Source organism: Fonsecaea monophora, assembly GCF_001642475.1.
Source record: "Fonsecaea monophora strain CBS 269.37 chromosome Unknown Scaff7, whole genome shotgun sequence".
NCBI classification, from domain to species: domain Eukaryota; kingdom Fungi; phylum Ascomycota; class Eurotiomycetes; order Chaetothyriales; family Herpotrichiellaceae; genus Fonsecaea; species Fonsecaea monophora.
The window spans coordinates 151,893-172,360 of NW_019173938.1; the positions used below are offsets into that span (position 1 = coordinate 151,893).

The window sequence follows — 20,468 nt, forward strand, 5'->3', positions numbered from 1 at the left end:
ATAATTTTCTGAGCGTCTTGTACATAAAGTCCACCTTGGCAGCGCCAACGCGGGGACATTTGCCGCGAGGCCAGTAGCTCGGGAAGCATTTCCTTTGTATTTCGATCACTTCTGACTCGGTTTTCTTTGTGAGTGAGAGTGTTCTTGGAACATTGGAACAACATGTGGTATCAGCTACTTTGACACCCAATCCAGCTGGGCCAACTGGATAAGCTGTCGGCTAATACGATGGGCCCCGCCGTGAATCCGCGAGTCTCTTCTCTGGGCACATCAGAATCCTTACCCGGCCCCGGATTGAAACCGAGAAATGGGGAGTGGGCTTAGAGATGCGGAAAATGCAGTTCATTTAGCCCCGAGTCAGACATGGGCCGGATGCATATGTATCTCAGGGGACAACTTTCCACCTGTATTGAATATCTAAGCAGCGTGTGGGGTTCTGTCAAGGAGAGACGTTTTGTCGTTTTGTACCAAGTTACAAAAGCTCTCGTCGACATAGTTCCTCCTCCTTTGTATACCTCACAGATCACATCACACATCTATCACAATGATCGAGGTCGGAGTGGTCAATAACGAGACGCTGTCGGCACCAACCGCAGAGATCAAGGAACAGGCACAGAAGAGCAACATCGCGCTAGATTTCGACCCTGATGCCCTGAAGGCCAAGTACATCGCTGAGAAGGAGAAGCGAAGCAAGAATGGCGGACTGGAGCAGTACCAGCTAGTCAGAGAGCATGCCAGCTTGCTAAAGTTTGTCGACGACCCCTATGTCAAGCCGGGATTTACTCGGGAACCCGTCAAGCATCTCTACGATGTCGTCGTCATTGGCGGCGGGTTCACTGGAGTTCAAGTTGGAGCGTGTCTCATTGGCCAAGGGATCACGAACTTTTGTATTATTGAGAAAGGGGGCGATTACGGGGGCACCTGGTATGTTGCACTGTACCTCTCCTAGATCCACAGCCCCCAATAACTCACTACAAAAGGTACTGGAATCGATATCCCGGAGCTCAGTGCGATATCGAGTCTTATATCTACATGCCACTGATCGAAGAGATGGGTGTCATGCCCACGGAGAAATATGCTCGGGGCCCCGAGCTTCAGCGCCATGCACGAGCAATCGCCGACAAGTATAGCCTGGAAGATCACACGCTATTCCAAACCGTTGTCAAACGACTGGTTTGGAACGATACCACGGCCACGTGGAAGATCGAAACCAGTCGCAACGATGAGATCGAAGCTCGCTGGGTCGTCCAGGCGCCTGGGCCACTTCACACCCCCAAGTTTCCGGGCGTGCCAGGGATCGAGCTCTTCAAAGGAAAGAGCTTCCACAGCTGCAGATGGGACTATTCGTATAGCGGTGGCACCCCCGAGAACCCAGAGCTGACCAAGCTGAGAGATAAACGCGTCGGGATCGTTGGCACTGGAGCAACGGCAATTCAAATCGTCCCACGCGTTGCCGAGTGGGCCAAGGACTTGTATGTTTTTCAAAGGACGCCTTCCTCGGTCGATGTTCGAGGCAACAGGCCAACAGACCCCGAGTGGGCCAAGTCTCTCACCGCGGGCTGGCAGAAATATCGCATGGAGAACTTTGCGACTCTCGTGTGCGGCGGCCACGCTGATGAAGACCTGGTTGCTGACGGTTGGACCGACATTCTCCGATCACTGGCAGGGTTCTACGGGACTGGAAGTGATGCCGATGATCCACAGGCCCTGGCGGTCAAAATGCAACTTGCTGATTTCAAGAAGATGGAGTCGATCCGCCACCGCGTCGACAGCCTGGTGAAGGACCCCAAGACCGCAGAAGGTCTCAAGCCCTGGTACAACCAGTTTTGCAAGCGTCCGTGCTTCCACGACGAGTACCTGCAAGCGTTCAACAACCCGAATGTCCACTTGGTCCACACGGACGGCAAGGGCATCGACCGGGTGACAGAGCGCGGCATCGTTGCCAATGGAGAAGAGATCGAGCTCGACTGCATAATCTATGCTACGGGATTCGAATTTGCCGGCGATTTCTGCGGTCGCTTTGGCGTCGAGATTGTCGGCCGCGGTGGCCAGACATTGAGTGAGAAGTGGAAAGACGGCGCATCGACCTACCACGGATGGTCTATCCACGGCTTCCCGAACTTGATGACCTTGACGCCGCTCCAGTCTGGCTCCATTCCGAATTTCACCCACAACGTGGTCTTCATGATGCCACATCTCATTTACCTCATGGAGCAGTTTAAGAAGCGACACATCAAGAGCATTGAGCCGTCTGTCGAGGCCGAAGCCGCTTGGGTGGCGGAGACGGTCGAGCTGGGCAAGTCCCGAGGAGACTTCCTCAAGGAATGTACTCCCGGCTACCTGAACGACGAAGGGGTGGTGAACGAGGTGACTTTGAGGAACCAGCCCTATGGTGGCGGTGCGCCCAAATTCAACCAGATGCTCCGCGAGTGGAGGGAAGCGGACCGCATGGAGGGAATGCTGATCACATACGAGAATGAAAGCGACGAAAACGGCACATCGAGTAGCTCGACGAATGGGAACCTTCAGAGTCAACCTCCGACCAGCACAACAGTGCAGGTTGCGAGTGCATAATGGGAACAGAAACACGTCAATTTACGGGTGACATACGGTTCAGATAGCAGCTCCATGCCCCAAGTTTAGGCCAAAAAGGCCTGGGCCTAATTTCTTGCGTAGCCAGAAAGCTATCTCTATTTGCAATACAAAAATGTGTGTAGCTACAAATAATACGGACCGAGTCAGATTCTGTCCAGATATAGTCGGATCCAGCTCATGATTCCTTGTCCGGGCCTGGGTGCCCGGGTATTGGTCTGCCGGATATTCTTAGACGGATGGAAAAAACTGTTATACCGAAAAGAGGAATCACAGAGCATCCCTACATAAATACATAAATAAATATACATACATTGACACGCTATTCTACCATCACGCCACAGTACAAAACGCCTTGTGTCCTCCAACTCCATTGACGAGCCATCTCTGACACACTCCCTGCTCCCAATAACCGGTGGTATTCACCGTGAGCGTCCCCAACATGTCCACCCAAGGAGGCTCCAAAGCCATAGCCCCGACACTTTTCAAAGGGCGCGTCGGCCTCGTCACGGGAGCTGGATCACCCTATGGCATAGGCCGGTCGATTGTGCTCCGCCTGGCAGAAGCCGGGGCCGAAGTCATCTACGCGACGGATCTGAATCTGGGGAACATTTCCAGCCTGGAGAAATCCGTCAAGGAGATCAATCCGGCCTGCACGGTCGAAGGACGGAAGCACGACGTGGCGTCGGAAGAGCAGACGGTGGCGCTGCTGAAGTCCATCGTCAAGAAACACGGCCGTTTCGATTTCTACTTTGCCAATGCGGGCTTTGCCGACGTCAAGTCTGTTTCTCCCCGATGTTTTTCTTTGAAAATGCGAAAATGGCCGGCCGACTAATCAATCTGTGGGCGATTGCAGGAACATCAACGACTTGACCACGCGTCATTACGAGCGCGCAATGAACGTCATGGCGACGTCGGTGTTCTACGCCATCAAGTACGGGAGTCAAGCAATGGCCGTCACATCCCCGGCGAAGCCGCAGTCAGCCGGGACGATCGTGGTGACCGCATCGGTGGCGGGCGTTTCAGGCCTGTTCTCGGACCTTGGATACTGTGAGCTGGCCCGCGAGGGATTTTCTTACATCGCCCCGAGACACATCTGACACGGGGAGCAGCAACCGCAAAGACCGCAGCGATTGGTCTGGTCACGCAGGGCGCCGTGAACCTGTCGGCGAGCAACATCCGCGTCAACGGCGTCGCGCCCGGCGCCGTCCAGACGAGCTTGATAGTCAACGCCCCCTTCGCGCAGCAGGAGAAGGAGTTCAATCTCGTCATGAGCGAGTCGGAGGCCAAGGAGGTGTTCCAGAAGTACATTGACGTGCGGGGCGTCCTGGACCAGCAGCAGTATTACTACAACCGCGTCGCGCAGCCCGACGAAATCGCAGATATCGCCGTCTTCCTGGGCTCGGACCTCTCGTCTGCCGTCAACGGGCACGTCGTCGTGGCGGATAGCGGCAAGACCAAGGGAGCTCTTGGGGAGTCTTACGTGGGACCCGTTCCTCCGGTGCAGCCGCTGGACTTGTCTTGAGGTCCTAGACTCTCTCGATATAGTAGTAAGGAATGGAGAGAGGGCATTTCTCGGATCCACGGTATGATATCAGGCTATAAGGCATTAGCACTAGTCCACAGTTCAACAGAACGGTCGACTTGTCAATGCGATCTTAGCTCCATTACTGTTATCTCTCTGTTTACCCTACGATCTCTTTTTCCCCCGCCTTGCACAAGGCTTTGCCCCACCTCGACCCACCTTCCTAAAGCGGGTTTGTCCTGGGGAAGTTGTAGGTCGTCGAGTTTCAACAGCACACTTTATCATTTTGCCTCTACATCTCGCCGAGGGTACTTTTGACGTTGGGCACAGGTGTTGATCAGATAGATTACTCTCTTACGCGGCACTATTAAACAACCGAGGGGGCAAGGTTTTGTCTTTTTCTGGGGAGGGCGGAAATTAGATACACAGCTCCCCAAATGTGTTTCACTCGTGGAAAGTTGCCAAAAAGCTAAACAGGTGGATAGATTAGATACCCTGTCAATAATACCTCATCGATAGCTGTACGGGTACAATCGGCAGAGACTCCTAACCTCGCCAAAGGCCCGCCGATTGACGTCTCCCTCATCCGTTTACGGACGCTTTTTACATCTTGGACTCTGTGACTGTCTCGACATGGTGATCTTCCATCTTGCCATCCTTTTCTGCCGGCGGGGTTTCGAGGTTCGTGACAGGAGTGGCAGTGACCTCGTCGTCCAGGTGAGCGACCGGTTCTTTCCCGAACAGCTGATCGATTTCTTCGAGCGCAAGACCTGCCGTCTACATGACGAGGAAAGGGAGCGCGTCAGTTAATTGATTGCTTGTGGCATTTTTTTGGGGGGGAGCCGAAGAAAAAGAAAACAAGAAAGCACCGGACTCGAATTCGCAGGGTGGTGGCTTCTTACCTCGGGAAGGAAAAAGTACTGCACCACCGTGTGGACGATCCCAAGACACATGAAGACCAGGTAGTACTTCCAGCCGATGGCGGCCTGGGCGGTGGGCAGGAGTTCAAGCCAGAGCGTGTCGCAGAGGAAGAGACCGCAGAGGCTGATGCCCACGGCCTGACCGCGAATGTGGGTGGGGAAGATCTCCGAGACGACGGTGAAGGTATTGGGATCGATGAACGTGCCGTACCTAAAGTGGGGCGAAGAAAATACCAGTTCAGCACCAAACACGCGCGCAGATTAGTTGGCGGGAAAAGATTGAGACGCTTACCCGAGCACATAGAGGAACAGAAAGACGGTGACGGCAATGGCCATATCTTTGGATCCAGTGTTGCTGTAGCTTCCGATCAGCCCGGTAGCAACGGTGAAGCATGCCACCGTGCCTCCGAATCCGTAGACTGGCAAGACAAGTGTTAGTAAGTACGCCTCAACAAGAAAAAGGGGAAAGTCAATGGGGTTGGGGCTTGTAAAATCTTACCCATGGCCCAGCGGCGCCCGATTCTATCCGATATAAAAGCACCGAGGACATTGGCGATGAGTCCGACTGTATTCCAAGCTGCGGCCAAGAGAAGAGGCATAGAACCCTTCAAACCCAGGGACTGGTAGATCAAAACGTTGTAATTGTTGATGACCAGGATCTGTTCATTCATTGTCAGCGCTCCTAGTCGCCCATCAGTACTCTATGTTACCTACACCGGCGTTCTGACCGCCCGCTGCGACCGTCAAGGCCAGGTATAATCTCCTTCGATACGACTTGTCTGTGAAGAGTTGCCATCGCCCTCCAACTTCGTAAGCGCGGCGGTCCGCCTGCAGCTGACGCACTATCAAGTTGAGCTCTCGATGTGCAAAGGAATCCTCAGGGTCATTAACATCGTGGTGCAAGCGACAAAGGATCTTCAGGGCTGCGTCGTTTTGTCCGCGTTGAACAAGCCATCGAGGGCTCTCAGGGACTAAAGTGAGGGACCCAGTGGTCAGCAAAGCGACATCTCACACATGAGTGGAATTGCTTTCTCTTGCATACTGAACAGAGAGCCGACTATGAGAATAAGGGCCCAAAGAAGGAGAACGGCGTTTGGGAATCGCCATGCAAAGGTAGAGTCGGCCTTGTAGTAGCAAGCGAATCTGACGAAGAGCAAACGGTCAGTGTTGATCTTTCTTGACGTCAGCTTCATAACATACCCTATCCACGCGGCCGAGAAGTATCCAACGTTGATAAAACTCCCGTGTGCACCTGTCATCAAACCTCGAGAGTGAGGTGGAGCAACCTCTGAGAAATATGTCGGCATGGCGACGATGAGCATTCCAGTTGGTACGCCCGTAAGCGCTCTGCCGACTAGGTACTGCTGCCCGTTAGCAAAGTGTGGCACGTTCAACGTACGTCGGGTACATACCATGGCCTGATTGACGGCACCGCACTGAATCGAGCCCCCCAAAAGGCCAATAAGGCAGGCCAGCAGGAATGTCCTTCTACGACCAAGCGCATCGAGAGACCAGGCAGACACCAGACACCCGATGAAGCCAAAGCCAAAGAAGAGGCCATTGGCAGCACCGATGATGGTTGCCGTGTGCGAGTATCCGGGTTCCGTGGGGACTGAAACCAGGTTCATTTTGCTGTAGAATGTCGGCTGGCCTATCGTGTTTCCAATCACGGCCAGACTGTAGCCGGTGAACAGAGATCCAAAGGCCGCGAAGAGCACAACCTGTCATCTGACCGTGAGTGGATGGGGGGGATTGTGTCACGATGCGAGAGACATACCCATAGGTTGTAGTTCGAATAGGTCTCCATGTTGAACTTGCTGGGGTTTCACAGTGCTTGGAAGAAGGTTGTATCGTAGTCGTCCGAGGAAATTCGCAATGAAGCCAGCAAAGGGGAGGACGTGCTCAAGAGTAGCAGCACAGACAACTATATAAGTCGTCCAGCTTTCAAAGGACCAGGATGGTTTCCTAACCGAGGATTCCCTCTTCCTGATTGACAGTTGGGGACCCCAGATCCCAGTATTCACTAACCCCCGCATGTTTCCACGGTCCCAGTAACGTGGGTCAGCCAATCGAGGCTCTGTCTCTTTGTGTATCGTGCTGTAACGGCCTGCGAGTAACTCCCAAAACATCCTCGGTAACAATACCGTGAAACGAAGCCAGCGTCTTGGTCATGACTAAAGGGAAGTCAAGGCGGTAGTAACACTCTAATAAACGTACTAGTCCAAACAGGCGTCTTCGTCTCGTAAGTCAACCTCGGTTGGGTTCAATTAGAGACGAGAATCGATCTAGAGCAGCACAAGCAGTTGAAACCAGACTACTCTTCCGCGGTGGTATCATCAGCGAGAATGTGCACTCGATCACTAGACTGAAAGCGCCACGCTATCTAGCTAAGCCATCCTCCTCGGCATTCTCGAGAGACATGTCGGTCTCTGTCGGTGTGTACGCCTTGTTGTTCTTTCCCACAAAGTCAAGAAAATCTTGTGAAGCCAACAAAGAGTTCGCCTCGGGATCCCAGTCCATGTCGAACCTTGAAGTAAATGAAAGTCAGCAAAAGATCACTAGGCTATACTGACCAACGACGGGTTGAGTCCAGTCTTGGAGCACATACTGATGAGTCGGTTCGCACGTTGTAAACTTGAAAAAGTCCAGTTCCAAGTTGGAAAATAGATCCTGGTCGGGGTCAGGAAAGCCGAAATCGACCGATGGCTGATCTGAGGATGGGGATATCTGGTATTCTTGATAGGGCCCGCTCGACGATCTGGCGTCCAAGAGGCCATTTGCCGAACCCAGTGAACCGTTCGGTACTTTTGTAGAGTTTTCCTCGTTGCCTAGTCTTTTAGTTCGATTCCTCATTCTCGATCTTGCTTCGGAAAAGAGTCTTATGGAGAAATCGGCTGCCCAATAAGTCCTGCGCAGCTCTTGTAGGACGGTCATGCAGGTGTCCAGCTGCTGAAGTCCCACCTGGCGGGACAAAGGGTTCGCCTGGGAAGCCTCGTAGAGATGCATTTGCATGGTTGGAGAGATTGCTTGGATCCTGACGACGAGCAAAGGTTAGCGGCAGGGTGAGACGCACGGTGGGAGAGCCTTTACAAAGCTGATTGGCAAACACTCAGGTAGCCCAATTGACTCAATTTGATGAGACTGAGATTGACACTGGATGCTGCTTCCAATACCCTCGGCATGATGGTCGATCTCCAAGCCTTGTGCTCGCTGGGTGATAAATCAGACGGTGGCGACAAGATATAAGGCCGATACAACGCAATCAAGACGTTCCTAGAGCGATGGTCAGACCTCTGTCGTTTGTCTTCTAACTAACTTTCACCAAAGTACCTTTCGAACAAATCGAGCTGGAGCGAGAATAGCTGTACATCGGTGTCCTTGTCCATGCCGGTCGTATCTGTTCTCATCTCAAAGTACTCTAGCAAGCTTTGCTGGCTCGTTTCAATCTCACTCGTAGTCGCCGAGAGCATCCCAGGCCTGTAGTGGCTTTTGAGAATGCGTGATAAGACGATGCTCAAGTGGAGATACTCGATCCAGCATCGCCCGAGGACGTGCATGGAAGCCGGTATATACTCTCGAAATCTGTTGTCTCGGTCAACTCCACTGACGAGGAGAATGTCCTCGGGGGTTGGCATTGGAAGGTCTGTGTCCTTCGAATTGATCCTCATCGGTCGACCTAAACCAAAGGATATCCAAGTCTCCCGAAGGTAGCACGACCACCAGATCAGTCTCCAGAGGCTGTGATACGGGTATTTCGACTTGGAGGCCGACGGAGGAAGACGTCCTGGATTTCTGTGCAACCCAACTGAATGGCAAAGCCCGATGGCAACTCCGATCCAGTACCAGGAGCCCGTGCGATCCTCGGTATCGACATACCAATATGCCAGGAGGATCACAGACTGTATCAACACGATTTTATCTTTCTCATAGTCGACGTCGTATAATGCCTAGAAAATGCAATATTAGTGTTCGGCCTTGTGGGGATTCAAAATGCAAACGTGGTAGAGTGTTCGGACCTTGGCCTTCTGGTACATGTCCCGCTTCATGGCCTTGCGTGAGCGAAAGCCTGCCTTACGAGCTAGCTCTGGACTGACAAACTGCAACGACGGTCAGCTGGTGTCACCGCGTCAAAAGGCCAAATCTCTCCTCGGGATAGCACACATTTGAAGCCGCAAAAAACACGCTCCACAAGAGCAACAGATTGAGCTGCTGTAATCCATGCTCCTGGTAGCGGACCAGGAAGCGATTGGCGTCCAAGATTGGCAAGAAAGGGTGGACATATCGAAAATAGTGTCGAATAAGCTCGTCGCACACGCTCTGATCAGGCAGCGTGAACGCCCCTTTTGTTCGCAGCAAGGTAAGGTCTTCTTGACACACGGTCTGCACGGCAATTCGAGGAACCAAGTAGTGAGACGGCCGCTCGGTTTGGCAAACGTCCATAACAAAGGTCAAGACATTAGTTTCCCCTGCGCGACGAAGGCGATGAGTACCAAGCTCGCATCACTAGAAACTTTTGCGCTGGTGCACATACCTGCGTAGAACGGCGCGGTGGAATCTTTGTCTGGGCTGCCATTCATAGCATCGCTATAGCCTCCGGGGTTGTCACCTTCATCGATATCGGACAAGTTCAAGGTGTCGTCTTGAAACTCGACAACGTCACAGCCATTCGTGGCAGGTCGAGATCTGACGAAGTCCGATGTACCACGTGCGGGCAAACCGAGAGACGAGTCGACCTGGACATTTCTCTCGCTGGATTCGCCCGAGGTCGCTTCGGACGGCGCGGGCTGAGCATCATCAGATGGACGCGTTACCAGTCCGGCAGAAGGCTCGCTGTCGCCAGGCTCAACGCCACTACCGCGTGCTCGTCTTCTCGTTTTATATTGTCTTTTTCACACGTCCATGTCAGTGCGCCGATAATGGGGTGCAGACTTCTAAACCACAACAACGGTGCAATGCGAGACACCCACCTTGGTTTCTTTCGGGATGCCACTGTGCAATCACATCCATCTTGTCGGCAATTCCAGCACGGAGGACCACATTGAATGACGTTACATCTGACCTTGCGAGCATGACACTGCTCGCAGGCTACTGAAGCCCGTTTCCGTGTACGTTGGTCTGGTGCTCTGCTGCCGGGAGACTTGGGCGTCATGTTTTGGCACACAGTCGCTGCTGTTGAGTGACGGTAAAATTTCCAACCCGACGGCTACTCAAGCGCGCGTCGGCTGCCCAGAGGGGCCTGTCAAGCCTGTTTAAAGTCTCCCCCCTTGGAGCACACAGCCTTGGCCGGCCCTCGGATCGCGAACCCCGCACCCGGAGCGCCGCTGGCCAGAACCCTCGCCGAGAATAAGAGAGTCGGCATGTTTGCTATTAACCTACTTGTAACTTGTAAAAGCCCGGCAGGTGACACCCGCGGCGGCCAATGACCAGTATCCTTTGTTGCGGTCTTCACGAGATAAGGCTTCCCCCCCCCGCCCCCGCCCCCCTGCACACGAGTTACCCTCGGTCCATGAGATTGGTCGCGTCTCAGCCTTCAGACCGATATCCCTAGACTTTGGGCGAAAAGGTGCAGCCAATAACAACATTCCACTCCACAAACAAGTGGGTTTGTGCCCACTACTTGTAAATAAACTGAGCCGATGGGTCTGCACAACGGAGACAAGAGAATGGTGTGACCAGCTCACTTGGAACTCTGGCATCGAAATCAGAGCTCTCTCGCCTGCTTGACTGCTTGATAGCTTTATATCATAGGAGCAGCAATGAGTAATTTCGCAGCACACTGGCAAAAGGTATACTTTGTTTTGTGAAACGGTTCCCTCGTTTGAGGTCATGAAAGAGACTCAGCATGAGCCGATACTATATACATCCAAAGTTGTCGTATTTATCTTAGCCCAGAGGCTAGATAATCCAGGGGGAGTCTTCGTTGCGTATATAAGGTGCAAGTCCGTCGATGTTCGGCTTTCCATCAACCTGCTCATAAAATGCCTTGATTTTTCCATTGCCCAGGAACGCCCACTGATTGCTGTTCTCATATTCGAACTCGTAGTCTTCAAAGCGTGGGACTTTGATTGTCTTGACATAAGTCAGGGCGCTTCCACACCACAATTGAGGTTCGCCGTCGACGGTGCCGTTCTTGTACCATGACCTGTGGGTGACATTTAATATTGCTCAAGATCGTGAACGAGGGAGATGCTTACCGGCATGGCAATCCCCACACTGTTTTTTTGTGGAATGCGCTCATGTGTTCATGAAATTGATCGGTGGCCCGACGCTTTGGCTCCACGGATCTAATCTTCTCTTCCTGCATCTTCTTCATTACGGTGATGAAATATTCGCATGCTGTCTCGATCTAGACGGGAGTTTGGTCAGCCCGGATCAAACAGAAAGTATGCGCCAAACTTACAGCAGGGAGAATGGTTCCGTTCCCCAAGGGCCCTTGTGGGCCGGTTGTCATGAAGTAGTTCGGGAAGCCGGGAGCGGCAATCCCAAGATATGCATCGGGTATGTTCTTCCATGCGGTTTCCATCGAGACACCTCCGCGTCCGATGACTGGGAAGGGTGGAATGAAGGATGTATCAAAACCCGTGGCGCAAACCTAAGTGAGTTAGAACTTGGTCAAAGTGTAGAACACACATCGCAAGACTAACCAAGACATCAACATCGTGCAAGGTTCCGTCAACCATCTGCACCGCAGTCTCGGTAAGTCGATGGATCTCGCCGAAAATTGGCTCGACATGAGGCTGGACGAGCGTCTCAAGGTAGCCATCCCCAGGTGTGATCCTTCGGCATCCCGGTGCCCATTGTGGGATTATCTTAGCCTTCAGCTCCTCATTGCCCGGGCCCATCCGGTCTTTCATTTGCTGGACCATGAACTTATGCATTTGTTGCTGTGTCGAACTTCCGTTGATGAACATGTCCGTAAGAACGTTCATTTCTGCTTCTATTCGACGACGGAACTGAAGATGGGCCTGGGGATCCGCCCGGAACTGCTCCTTCTCTTCTTCTGTAAAGGTAAACTGTTCGTGCTTGTTACCCTTTGTCGACCCGGGGTTCGCATCACTTGTGCTTTCGTGTTCACCTCCATGCTCATCCTGGAACTGAAGAGCAACGGAGCCGCCCAACGCGGGCGATATCCAGGTAGGTGAGCGCATGAATACTTTCAACTTGGCCACATCTGGAAGGACATGTTAGTCGCGGCTCCTTGGTCGACTTTCCCCTCAGTAGATGCAGTCCAAGAACCAACCTTTTGCGATCTGGGGAAGAATCTGTTGACCCTGTGAGCCACAACTTCACGTTCTGCAAGTTTTGTCTTCTTACCTGGATCCCACTAGAGCCATTCCCAATGAGTCCAACAGTTTTGTTCTTCAAATCCAAACTGGCGTCCCATCTCGCCGAGTGCAGCTTTGGCTTTTGGAACGTCTCGATACCGGGAATGTTGGGCCAGCTCCATTTGTTCAGGAACCCGGCTCCGTTTATGAGGACGTCGCATTCATCCCTGAAGATCCTCGAGGGGGTCGAGGTGCGGTCCTCGATTTCCAATCGCCATTTCGACGTGTTCTCGTCCCAAACGGCTTCCTTGACAACATGAGAAAGCTTGGTAAACTGGGCGATATTGTGCTTCTCGTAAAATCCTACACGATTAATGTCAGAAAAAGGGGATTCCCAATCATCAGCGACAGATTGACCTCTGCAATAACCATGGATTTCTTTGGAGCCAGCATAATACTCGGACCAATCCGGCTTGGGATCGAAGGTAAACGCTTTGAAGAGATTGATTAGCTTCTCCCCCCGTCGACCTCGCTCTTAAAAACTTACTATAGATATGAGCAGGTATGTCACAGGCACACCCTGGATATCTATTTTCTAACCACCTGGCTCGAAGTCAACATTGTGATCCTCCCAAAATTGCACCTCAGCACAAGTTTCTTTTCTTACGTTCCACCGACGTCGTCGTTCTTCTCATATATTGTCAGCTCGAACGAATCCAGCAGCGTCATCATCTTGTATGCGAGACATAGTCCTGAAATTCCCGCACCGATGCATATCACTTTGATGGGTCGAAGGACCTCTGAATGGTACCATTCTGGCACCTGGTAAGTGCCCAGCGAACCCATCTTTGGCGAGTAACAGTCTTTTTCCAGTCGATAGCGTTTATCGATATCAACACCGCAAACAGCTGCTGAGAAGATGCTTCCGCGCGAAAAGCTGCTTCGCCCACCCACCCCGCTATATAAGTCTTGGGAGTCAGACCTCATTCACTTACCGAGGTCAGGCGCGTGGTTGTGACGAAAACGAAGCCCGATCTTGGACCATCATGCAAGACCTCTCGCCACCTCCGCAAGACCCCGTTCATTCCCCCACATTTCCCGATACTTTGGCTCCAGAGCGGGAGGCTTCGTGGTGATTGGACGCAGTCAAGGTTCAAGATTGACTTACATGACTCGAGCTGCTCGAGCTGTAGCGGTATTTTTTCTGTATTGTTGCCGAAATTACCTCGGTCAAGATTTGTTTCTCGATGGACGGCTGAATTTGGTTCGAGAGAGGTGTTTTGCAGACAGAACGAAGTGTTTTGCAGAGGTCAAAAGCTCATATCTTTCTGGACCCCTGTTAGTCCACATCTATTGCTTCGTCGAATTGATCATCTCGATGTATATCTGAAACCCAACTCTTGTCCTCGGACAGCGATTTTCTATTTAGGTGGGCTTTTAGATATACGGCAGGATCGTAGGTAGGTCTGTCAATATGATCCCGGCTACAATGCTACAGTCCTTCCCACCATCTATGATACCGAGCCATTGGTCCCTGCAGCTTTCCTGATGCTATACTCCATCAACCCATCCCCTGCACTGATCAGCTCCTTGTACTTGCCACCAGACGTGAATTCAGCCGCTTCATTCAAGTACGGAAGAACTGGCCTGGCCGAGAACTCCCTTCCGCTGCACTCAATGGCCTGTCCAGTCACCGTCGCGTCTTGCAGGATATATTTAATAGCCTCAACGATCGTCGACGTCGGCGTAATAACCTCGCTTGGGAGTGCATCTGCCAACTCCTTGCTGAAGATGGCCGTGGGCACCGCACCTGGGCAAATGGCATTGATGGTGATGGGCTCGCCGTCATCCTTGAGTCTCTGCCCAAGGGACCGAGCAAGGCCCACAACCTATACCTCGTCCTCCGCATCAGTCACAGCTACCCGTAAGTGATGACAGAGGTCCAGTGGCTGGGCTGGTACTTACGCCATACTTGGCCGCCGAGTAAAGGGAAACATCTGGCGCCGAGTAAAGCCCTGCTGAGCTCGACGTCATGACCAGCTTTCCTCCTTTCTGAGGGTTTTTCCGGAAAAAATGCAACGCGAGATACGACGACCAGATGACGCCCTTGAGGTCGACATCGATGACCAGGGAGTCTGGTTCTTGGGGGGCACCACGGTCAAAGTCCTTTGCAGGACGACAGAAGTCGAGTCTATCCACGATGCCCTTCTCGAATTGTCAGTGACCCGCAGACGGGCTTTGCGTCGAACATACGTACCGCATTGGCAAACACTGCAGTCGCCGGGCAACGTTAGTCTTGGATGTATGCGCGCGATCCAGAACAGGGTGCATACCAAAGTCGACTTGACCCCATCTCTCCTCGGTCAAGGCAAACGCGTTAACCTGATCATTGTAGACGGCAACGTTACCCCGAACAAAGAGCACGCGGTCCCCAAATCTTTCGGCAATCTGCGCTCCAGTGGTTGTATTCAAGTCGACGATTGTAACACTCCAGTCTGCATTGACAAGATACTCGACGACGGCCAGACCAATTCCCGAGGCTTTGGACAGATATTAGAGTGGCGGAAACACCATGCATTGACAGGACACTTCACCTCCTCCCGTGACTATGGCGACTTTGGCAGGCATTTCGAGTGTATACTCCCACCTAGTAGCTCTTGTCGACACAAGCTAGGGCCGAATCCCGGGGAGTCGGTGTGTAACAGGCACTGCTAATCTATGCGCCGCCAAGCAAGACTGAAAAGCCAGATGTTTGCGTGGTCAATAGGTATTCTGTGAGTGATTTGTCCTAGCTGCCTGGCCCATCTAAACGGCCGCAGCCTTGTGGACAGGGGGTAGCCGGAAGCCGGCTAATTCGGTATCCTGATTGCCGCAACATGTTGATATTAGTCGGAAAACGTCTCTCGCGTGACTCAGACGCTTTATCCAGCGTCAAATCCCCCCCTGGCCGCATTTTATGATGATTTCAAACAGGCGGTCCCTCAGCCGCCAGCTCTGGACACACGCCTCAAGGCTGGGTGGGTTCAGCCACTCTTCGCCAAACACCCGGCTCAGGGTCAAAGCGCACCAATATCTGCGGGTTCCAGACTTCCGAGTCTGGAGTTGTCCTGGGGTTCCCACGGGGCTGGTACCGTTTATCCTTCGGCCCACCGGCTGGGATCGTGACTTATAGATGCTACATGTGAGACACCAGGTCTATCTATCCAACTGTGGTGTGACAGTCAAAGTCGTGACCGCAAGCAGCTTTGTTTTCCTTGCAATAGTCAGGACCAGGAATTTGGAGAAAAAATATGGCTGCCGCAATTGAGCAGGTCCCTTCCTCAAAGGAGGATGCGGCGATCGAGCATGCCTCGGTCTCCCAAGTCGAGGAGCTGAGCATCGACGACCTGGCCAAACCTGAAGATATCATGATCATTACGACTGAGAATCCCTATGGCGAGATCAACTTCATCGGAACCTACTGCGCCATCGCGCTCTCCCTCATGGGGGCCTACGGTGGTTGGACCATGCCAGCAACGTCTCTGTCTTATATCAACGCCGACTTGGGTGCGTCAGACTATATCACATCCACTTCTAGGAATCAACTGGTACGGGTTCTGACAACATGGTTGTATAGGTCCCACCCAAGACATCAACTGGGTTGCTCTCGTGTGGACTCTCTGCACGGGCATCGGCTTCACCCTCGTGGGCCGCCTCTCTGACATCTTTGGACGTCGCTATTTCTTCATCGCTTCGGCCGTGTTGGCGACTGTCGGCTGCATCGTGGCCTCCAGAGCCCAGTCCGTCAATCAGTTGATTGGGGCAAACGTGTTGATCGGCCTCGCTGCGGCGGCGCAATCTTCATTCAACTACGTCGTCTCCGAACTGGTCCCTGTCCGCCATCGGTTCTACGCCTTGTTTGGCGTCTACCTCTTGGGAATTCCCATTCTCGCATTCGGCCCGATATGGTCACGTCTTTTTATCGTCCACACCGCACAGAGCTGGAGATGGGATTACTACATGATGACCATTCTAAGTATGGGAAATGCGCCTCCTCAGAAACCCCCCTTTCAAAAAGCGATGTCTAACTTGTCTCTTCTGGCCAGATTTTGTCAATGTGCTCCTCTGGACCATCTTCTACCACCCACCGGACTTTGAGCACTTGCATCGAAACCGGTCCAAGCTGCAGGAACTCAAGGAGATCGACTACGTCGGCATCTTCCTCTTTACGGCTGGCATGCTCCTGTTCATCATGGGTCTGTCCTGGGGAGTCGTCCAGTACCCATGGAAGTCGGCACACGTGCTCAGCACCCTTGTGATCGGAGCTGTCCTGGTCATTGCCTTTGTACTCTATGGTTCGTCTGCCTTTGACCCTCTTTCTGATTTTCGTACATGGGTGGAGGCAGCCCCATGCTAACCAGAAACATAGAGATTTACATGCCCTTGCGTCGACCTATTGTTCCGATGCATCTGTTCAGAAACAAGGACTACTCGGCCCTCATCGTAGTGACGACCGTGGGAGGCATGATGTACTTTTCAATCAGCGGTAAGCCGAAGTGCTCTGACGGCTTCGAATGCCTCGCTTGATCTTCGCATTTGCTAACTCGCGTATCAAAAGCCATTTATCCTCAAATGGTGGCTGTCTTGTTTACGAATGATATTGTCTACGGCGGTATTCTCTCGTGCACTGTCACCGCGGGCACAATTGCTGGCCAATTGATCGGGACCGCGACGGCCGTGGTAGGTGGGCGCATGAAGTGGAAGCTCGTGGCTTCTTGTGTCGCCATGACTGCCTTTAATGGCGGCGTTGCCGGCGCTGGCGAGGACAAGGCCATAGCGACTGCCTTGTCCTGTCTCGGGGCTTGTATGGTCGGTATCCTTGAAGGTTATGCATGTGGTCTGGTGACCATTGTGATCGACGACCAAAAGGAGTTGGGTGCTGCCGGAGGCATTTTCGGCAGCGTCAGGACAATTGGTGCTGTCGTGTCAAGTGAGTCTTCCATCAACACTTTTGTGTGACGTACTTCTATACACTCGTCTCCTCCGCAGAAAGAGTGATTGATACTAATACGCCGAGCCTACAGCTGCCATTTTCACATCCATTCTCAACAACAAGCTGTCGGGACATATCTCCGGGGACGTCGTCCCTACCATTGTCCAAGCAGGCCTCCCCGTGTCTTCGGTGGAATCCTTCGTCGGCGCCCTCACAGCTGGCAACGCAGCCGCGATGAGCAAGATCCCAGGCGTGACGCCGTCGATCATTGCCACGGCAGCAACGGCACTCAAGGATGCGTACTCCAAGTCCTTCGCTATGGTGTTCCTGGCCAGCATCGCATTTGGCGGCTGCGCCATCATCGCGGCCCTTTTCGTCCCCAACGTTGACGACAAAATGACGCACGAAGTCGTGCGCCGGCTGGAAGCGAGTGGCTTGGGCAAATTCGGCGGCAAAAAGGAGAAGAATGCGACTTCTGTCACCGAGACCAAGGCGTGACGGGGGCTGCTGAGGGTGGTGGTGTGTCCAATGAGGACGACGTTGCCAGATTTTCCAGACGTTACAGACATGTTGGAGAGATTCTAAATTGCAGAGTCGTGCAGGCATTCAAGGAAGTCGTCGGAAAATCATCTTGGGCGGAAGTCTGATCTTAGTAACAATGTGGCCTAAAATCCCCCCCTGGGCTCAGCCAGCTTTTGGGTGGAGAGCAAACCTTGATGATCGCTTCTGTTTCTCGTATCGATCCATCCCCGAGTCTCTTCAATTCCGAGCCCACCAATTCAAGTAGATAGTCACTGCCGCGGCCTAATAATGGACAGTGATGCTGGCACTAGGACTTATTATGGGGGATGGGAAGGCAAGGCTGAATCGTCCCGTTCAGGAAGGATGTGGAACCCCCCCCCCTCTTGGCTTATGTAGAGTATCTAATTAAAGGCTTGTGAGGATTCAATCCCACTCCGTAACATTGTCACATTTTGGCGGGATGATATCCTCATTCTCATCCCAACTGCAGCAGAATGCCACGTGGAGATCGTCGATCGCGCAAACGCCTTGGTGAAGCTATGTGGTCTACCCCGTTCATGTTGCAGGTAGGCTGTGAAAACTTCTGTGTGCAGCACCCCCAGAACAGGATCTCCCCCGCTGGTCCAGGATTCAGGTGACGTTCCTCCATCAGCTTATGTTTATTTATTTTACCCGAGCACGGGCTCTCTTTCACCATCGAATTTCTTGATTTCCTGTGTCTCAAGACCATGGATTTCTATCGGGGGCCTGGTGCCCAAGGCGTCCAATCCACACAAAGCCATGTTTCCACGGCAACCGGAGAGGGTCACCACCCATGACACAACCATGATTGGGTGTTGGCACGTCCTTCACTGTCCGGACGGCATGGCAGATGAGAGAGATGTCATCATGGCTGCCAGCTACCTTCTTTTTTCAGAGCTGAGATGCCAGTACCTCGTACTGTAGGGTTTGTGGCGGGGCTGAAAAGTAGCGAGTCTCTCTGTCTGTCTGTCTGTCCCCAGCCTTGATCCTTGTAGCCCGCGTGCACCCGCCCAAGGTTTATTTCGTATCGACCCAACAACCACAGGAAGGCTTAAATGGAGCGTGGGATGCTTCCTCGCACTTCAACACCCGCGGCCATGTTTCTAACTGGAGCTGTCTCTGTCCTCCTCTGAAAAGACGACGTTTCGGTGGGCAGGACTGTAACCTGAAGCATTGGAGACCCAGGCACCCAGGTCATGTCAAGTGCTTGATCATCTCAAGCCTACTGGTACAACTGAAAAGACAGCGGGGAGTAGCGGCCTTGAGCATTGGGCACGCACACACACACACACACACACACACACACACACAGTCTCTCTCTAAACACACATGCGCACCACGGCGCTCTTCGCGGGTCTGCTTCCACAGCTCCAAGCGCGAGATACGTAGTAAGAACCTACCCTTCTAACAGATCATCGCGGTTCACGAGACACTGTCTATCTCCGGTCTACCCTAGGAGCACTCGACTAACAGAGCCCAACCACCAGTGACGATGGAGCGTACACCGAAGTCGTACAAGCCACGAGCTGGAGCTCCTCCGCGTCTTACTACACCACGTACGGCTCGACCGCGATTGTCACCGTCACGACCTACATCCCCTGCCCGGTCATCATCAGCTACACCACGGTGCGCTACTGCTCGAGCTGCAGCACGTGCGACGGGGGCTGTGGTTCTCCCACATCGGTGCTGCAGACCACCGTCTGCGTGCCGAAACTGTGTTCCACGGCCGTCAACGACGTCGGCCAGGCGACCACCACGCCCTTCGTGGCGGGGGAGTACGCTGTTGCCTACGTGACGAGCAACGGCGGCGGGGGGCAACCCGCTGTGACGACGAGCATCCCCGCGTCCTCGTGCACGACCTACGAGCAAATCGCTCTCACCGGAATCGATTGCCAGACGCTCCCTGCGTGCGGCGGCGGCGGCGGAAGAAGTAGCGGACTTACCTGCGAAGCGAAGCCGTGCACCACGTACATCGACGCGGACGGGGACGGGAACTACGACCCTGACGAAACCCTCACCGAGGGTACGCAGTACTTCTTCACCGAGTTCGCGCGGCTCACCGTAAACGGCCAGGTCACATCCACGCCGGCCAGTCTATGCGAGGCGCTCACCGTCCCGACACCATGGGCCGCCGACGTCCAGGCCACAGTCGCCTGCGGTTCTGACAATGACAACAACAATGACGCCAACGGCGACGGCGTCCAAGTCATCACGTACACGTACACGACCAACGGCGCCACCATCGTCGTCGCCACCACCCTCCCCTCGCACGGCGGGCCTTTTCATCTCACCGCCGCCGGCGATGGCAGCAGTAGCAGTGGCTGTGGACCCCGCGCCGGGGGAGATCTAGGGAGAACGACCCTCTTCTGGACATGTGTCGGCACGGCGGTCGTGGCGGGCGTGGGCGTGGGTATGATTGTTCTGTGAGAAGTTGAGGTTTAGAGATGGCAAAGGGCACGAAAAGAAACGAAGAGAACATCGACAGCATAGATGTATACGACATTCGACATTCGGCAACATTTTACCGGACCTACATAGGTACCTTTAACATGTACTGACACGTACTTGTAACGGTATAGGTAGGTATGTATTTTTACGAGGATGACTACCTAGGTATCTACCTGCACAGTCGACGACGACAAAGAGTCCCT

The 20,468-nt window shown here is 53.2% G+C and overlaps 8 protein-coding genes across 8 annotated transcripts; 4 read left to right on the forward strand and 4 right to left on the reverse strand.

Annotated features, from left to right (window-relative positions):
• Positions 1-544: 544 nt before the first annotated feature.
• Positions 545-2,574, forward strand: AYO21_01770 (hypothetical protein; the record flags this gene model as incomplete). The annotated part of the gene is made up of 2 exons (XM_022651752.1): positions 545-924; positions 981-2,574. 2 exons carry the CDS (start codon positions 545-547, stop codon positions 2,572-2,574), a joined length of 1,974 nt encoding a protein of 657 aa, XP_022515870.1.
• A 460-nt stretch (positions 2,575-3,034) lies between these two features.
• On the forward strand, positions 3,035-4,117 carry AYO21_01771 (hypothetical protein; the record flags this gene model as incomplete). Its single annotated transcript, XM_022651753.1, has 3 exons — positions 3,035-3,372; positions 3,449-3,642; positions 3,705-4,117. 3 exons carry the CDS (start codon positions 3,035-3,037, stop codon positions 4,115-4,117), a joined length of 945 nt encoding a protein of 314 aa, XP_022515871.1.
• Positions 4,118-4,720: 603 nt separating this feature from the next.
• AYO21_01772 (hypothetical protein) lies at positions 4,721-6,844 on the reverse strand (the record flags this gene model as incomplete). Its single annotated transcript, XM_022651754.1, has 8 exons — positions 4,721-4,894; positions 5,020-5,248; positions 5,330-5,456; positions 5,537-5,696; positions 5,752-6,008; positions 6,080-6,398; positions 6,450-6,758; positions 6,815-6,844. 8 exons carry the CDS (start codon positions 6,842-6,844, stop codon positions 4,721-4,723), a joined length of 1,605 nt encoding a protein of 534 aa, XP_022515872.1.
• A 572-nt stretch (positions 6,845-7,416) lies between these two features.
• On the reverse strand, positions 7,417-10,044 carry AYO21_01773 (hypothetical protein; the record flags this gene model as incomplete). Its single annotated transcript, XM_022651755.1, has 8 exons — positions 7,417-7,564; positions 7,646-8,071; positions 8,128-8,310; positions 8,368-8,984; positions 9,036-9,134; positions 9,199-9,503; positions 9,569-9,898; positions 10,005-10,044. 8 exons carry the CDS (start codon positions 10,042-10,044, stop codon positions 7,417-7,419), a joined length of 2,148 nt encoding a protein of 715 aa, XP_022515873.1.
• Positions 10,045-10,932: 888 nt separating this feature from the next.
• On the reverse strand, positions 10,933-13,148 carry AYO21_01774 (hypothetical protein; the record flags this gene model as incomplete). The annotated part of the gene is made up of 9 exons (XM_022651756.1): positions 10,933-11,179; positions 11,232-11,383; positions 11,438-11,629; positions 11,682-12,208; positions 12,278-12,299; positions 12,352-12,665; positions 12,732-12,794; positions 12,850-12,905; positions 12,970-13,148. The coding sequence occupies 9 exons, from the start codon at positions 13,146-13,148 to the stop codon at positions 10,933-10,935; spliced, it is 1,752 nt and encodes a 583-aa protein (XP_022515874.1).
• Positions 13,149-13,813: 665 nt separating this feature from the next.
• AYO21_01775 (hypothetical protein) lies at positions 13,814-14,930 on the reverse strand (the record flags this gene model as incomplete). Its single annotated transcript, XM_022651757.1, has 5 exons — positions 13,814-14,191; positions 14,268-14,507; positions 14,560-14,573; positions 14,636-14,842; positions 14,897-14,930. The coding sequence occupies 5 exons, from the start codon at positions 14,928-14,930 to the stop codon at positions 13,814-13,816; spliced, it is 873 nt and encodes a 290-aa protein (XP_022515875.1).
• A 662-nt stretch (positions 14,931-15,592) lies between these two features.
• On the forward strand, positions 15,593-17,772 carry AYO21_01776 (hypothetical protein; the record flags this gene model as incomplete). The annotated part of the gene is made up of 6 exons (XM_022651758.1): positions 15,593-15,848; positions 15,919-16,317; positions 16,388-16,636; positions 16,711-16,827; positions 16,900-17,271; positions 17,366-17,772. The coding sequence occupies 6 exons, from the start codon at positions 15,593-15,595 to the stop codon at positions 17,770-17,772; spliced, it is 1,800 nt and encodes a 599-aa protein (XP_022515876.1).
• Positions 17,773-19,146: 1,374 nt separating this feature from the next.
• Positions 19,147-20,244, forward strand: AYO21_01777 (hypothetical protein; the record flags this gene model as incomplete). Its single annotated transcript, XM_022651759.1, has 2 exons — positions 19,147-19,205; positions 19,305-20,244. 2 exons carry the CDS (start codon positions 19,147-19,149, stop codon positions 20,242-20,244), a joined length of 999 nt encoding a protein of 332 aa, XP_022515877.1.
• Positions 20,245-20,468: the final 224 nt, after the last annotated feature.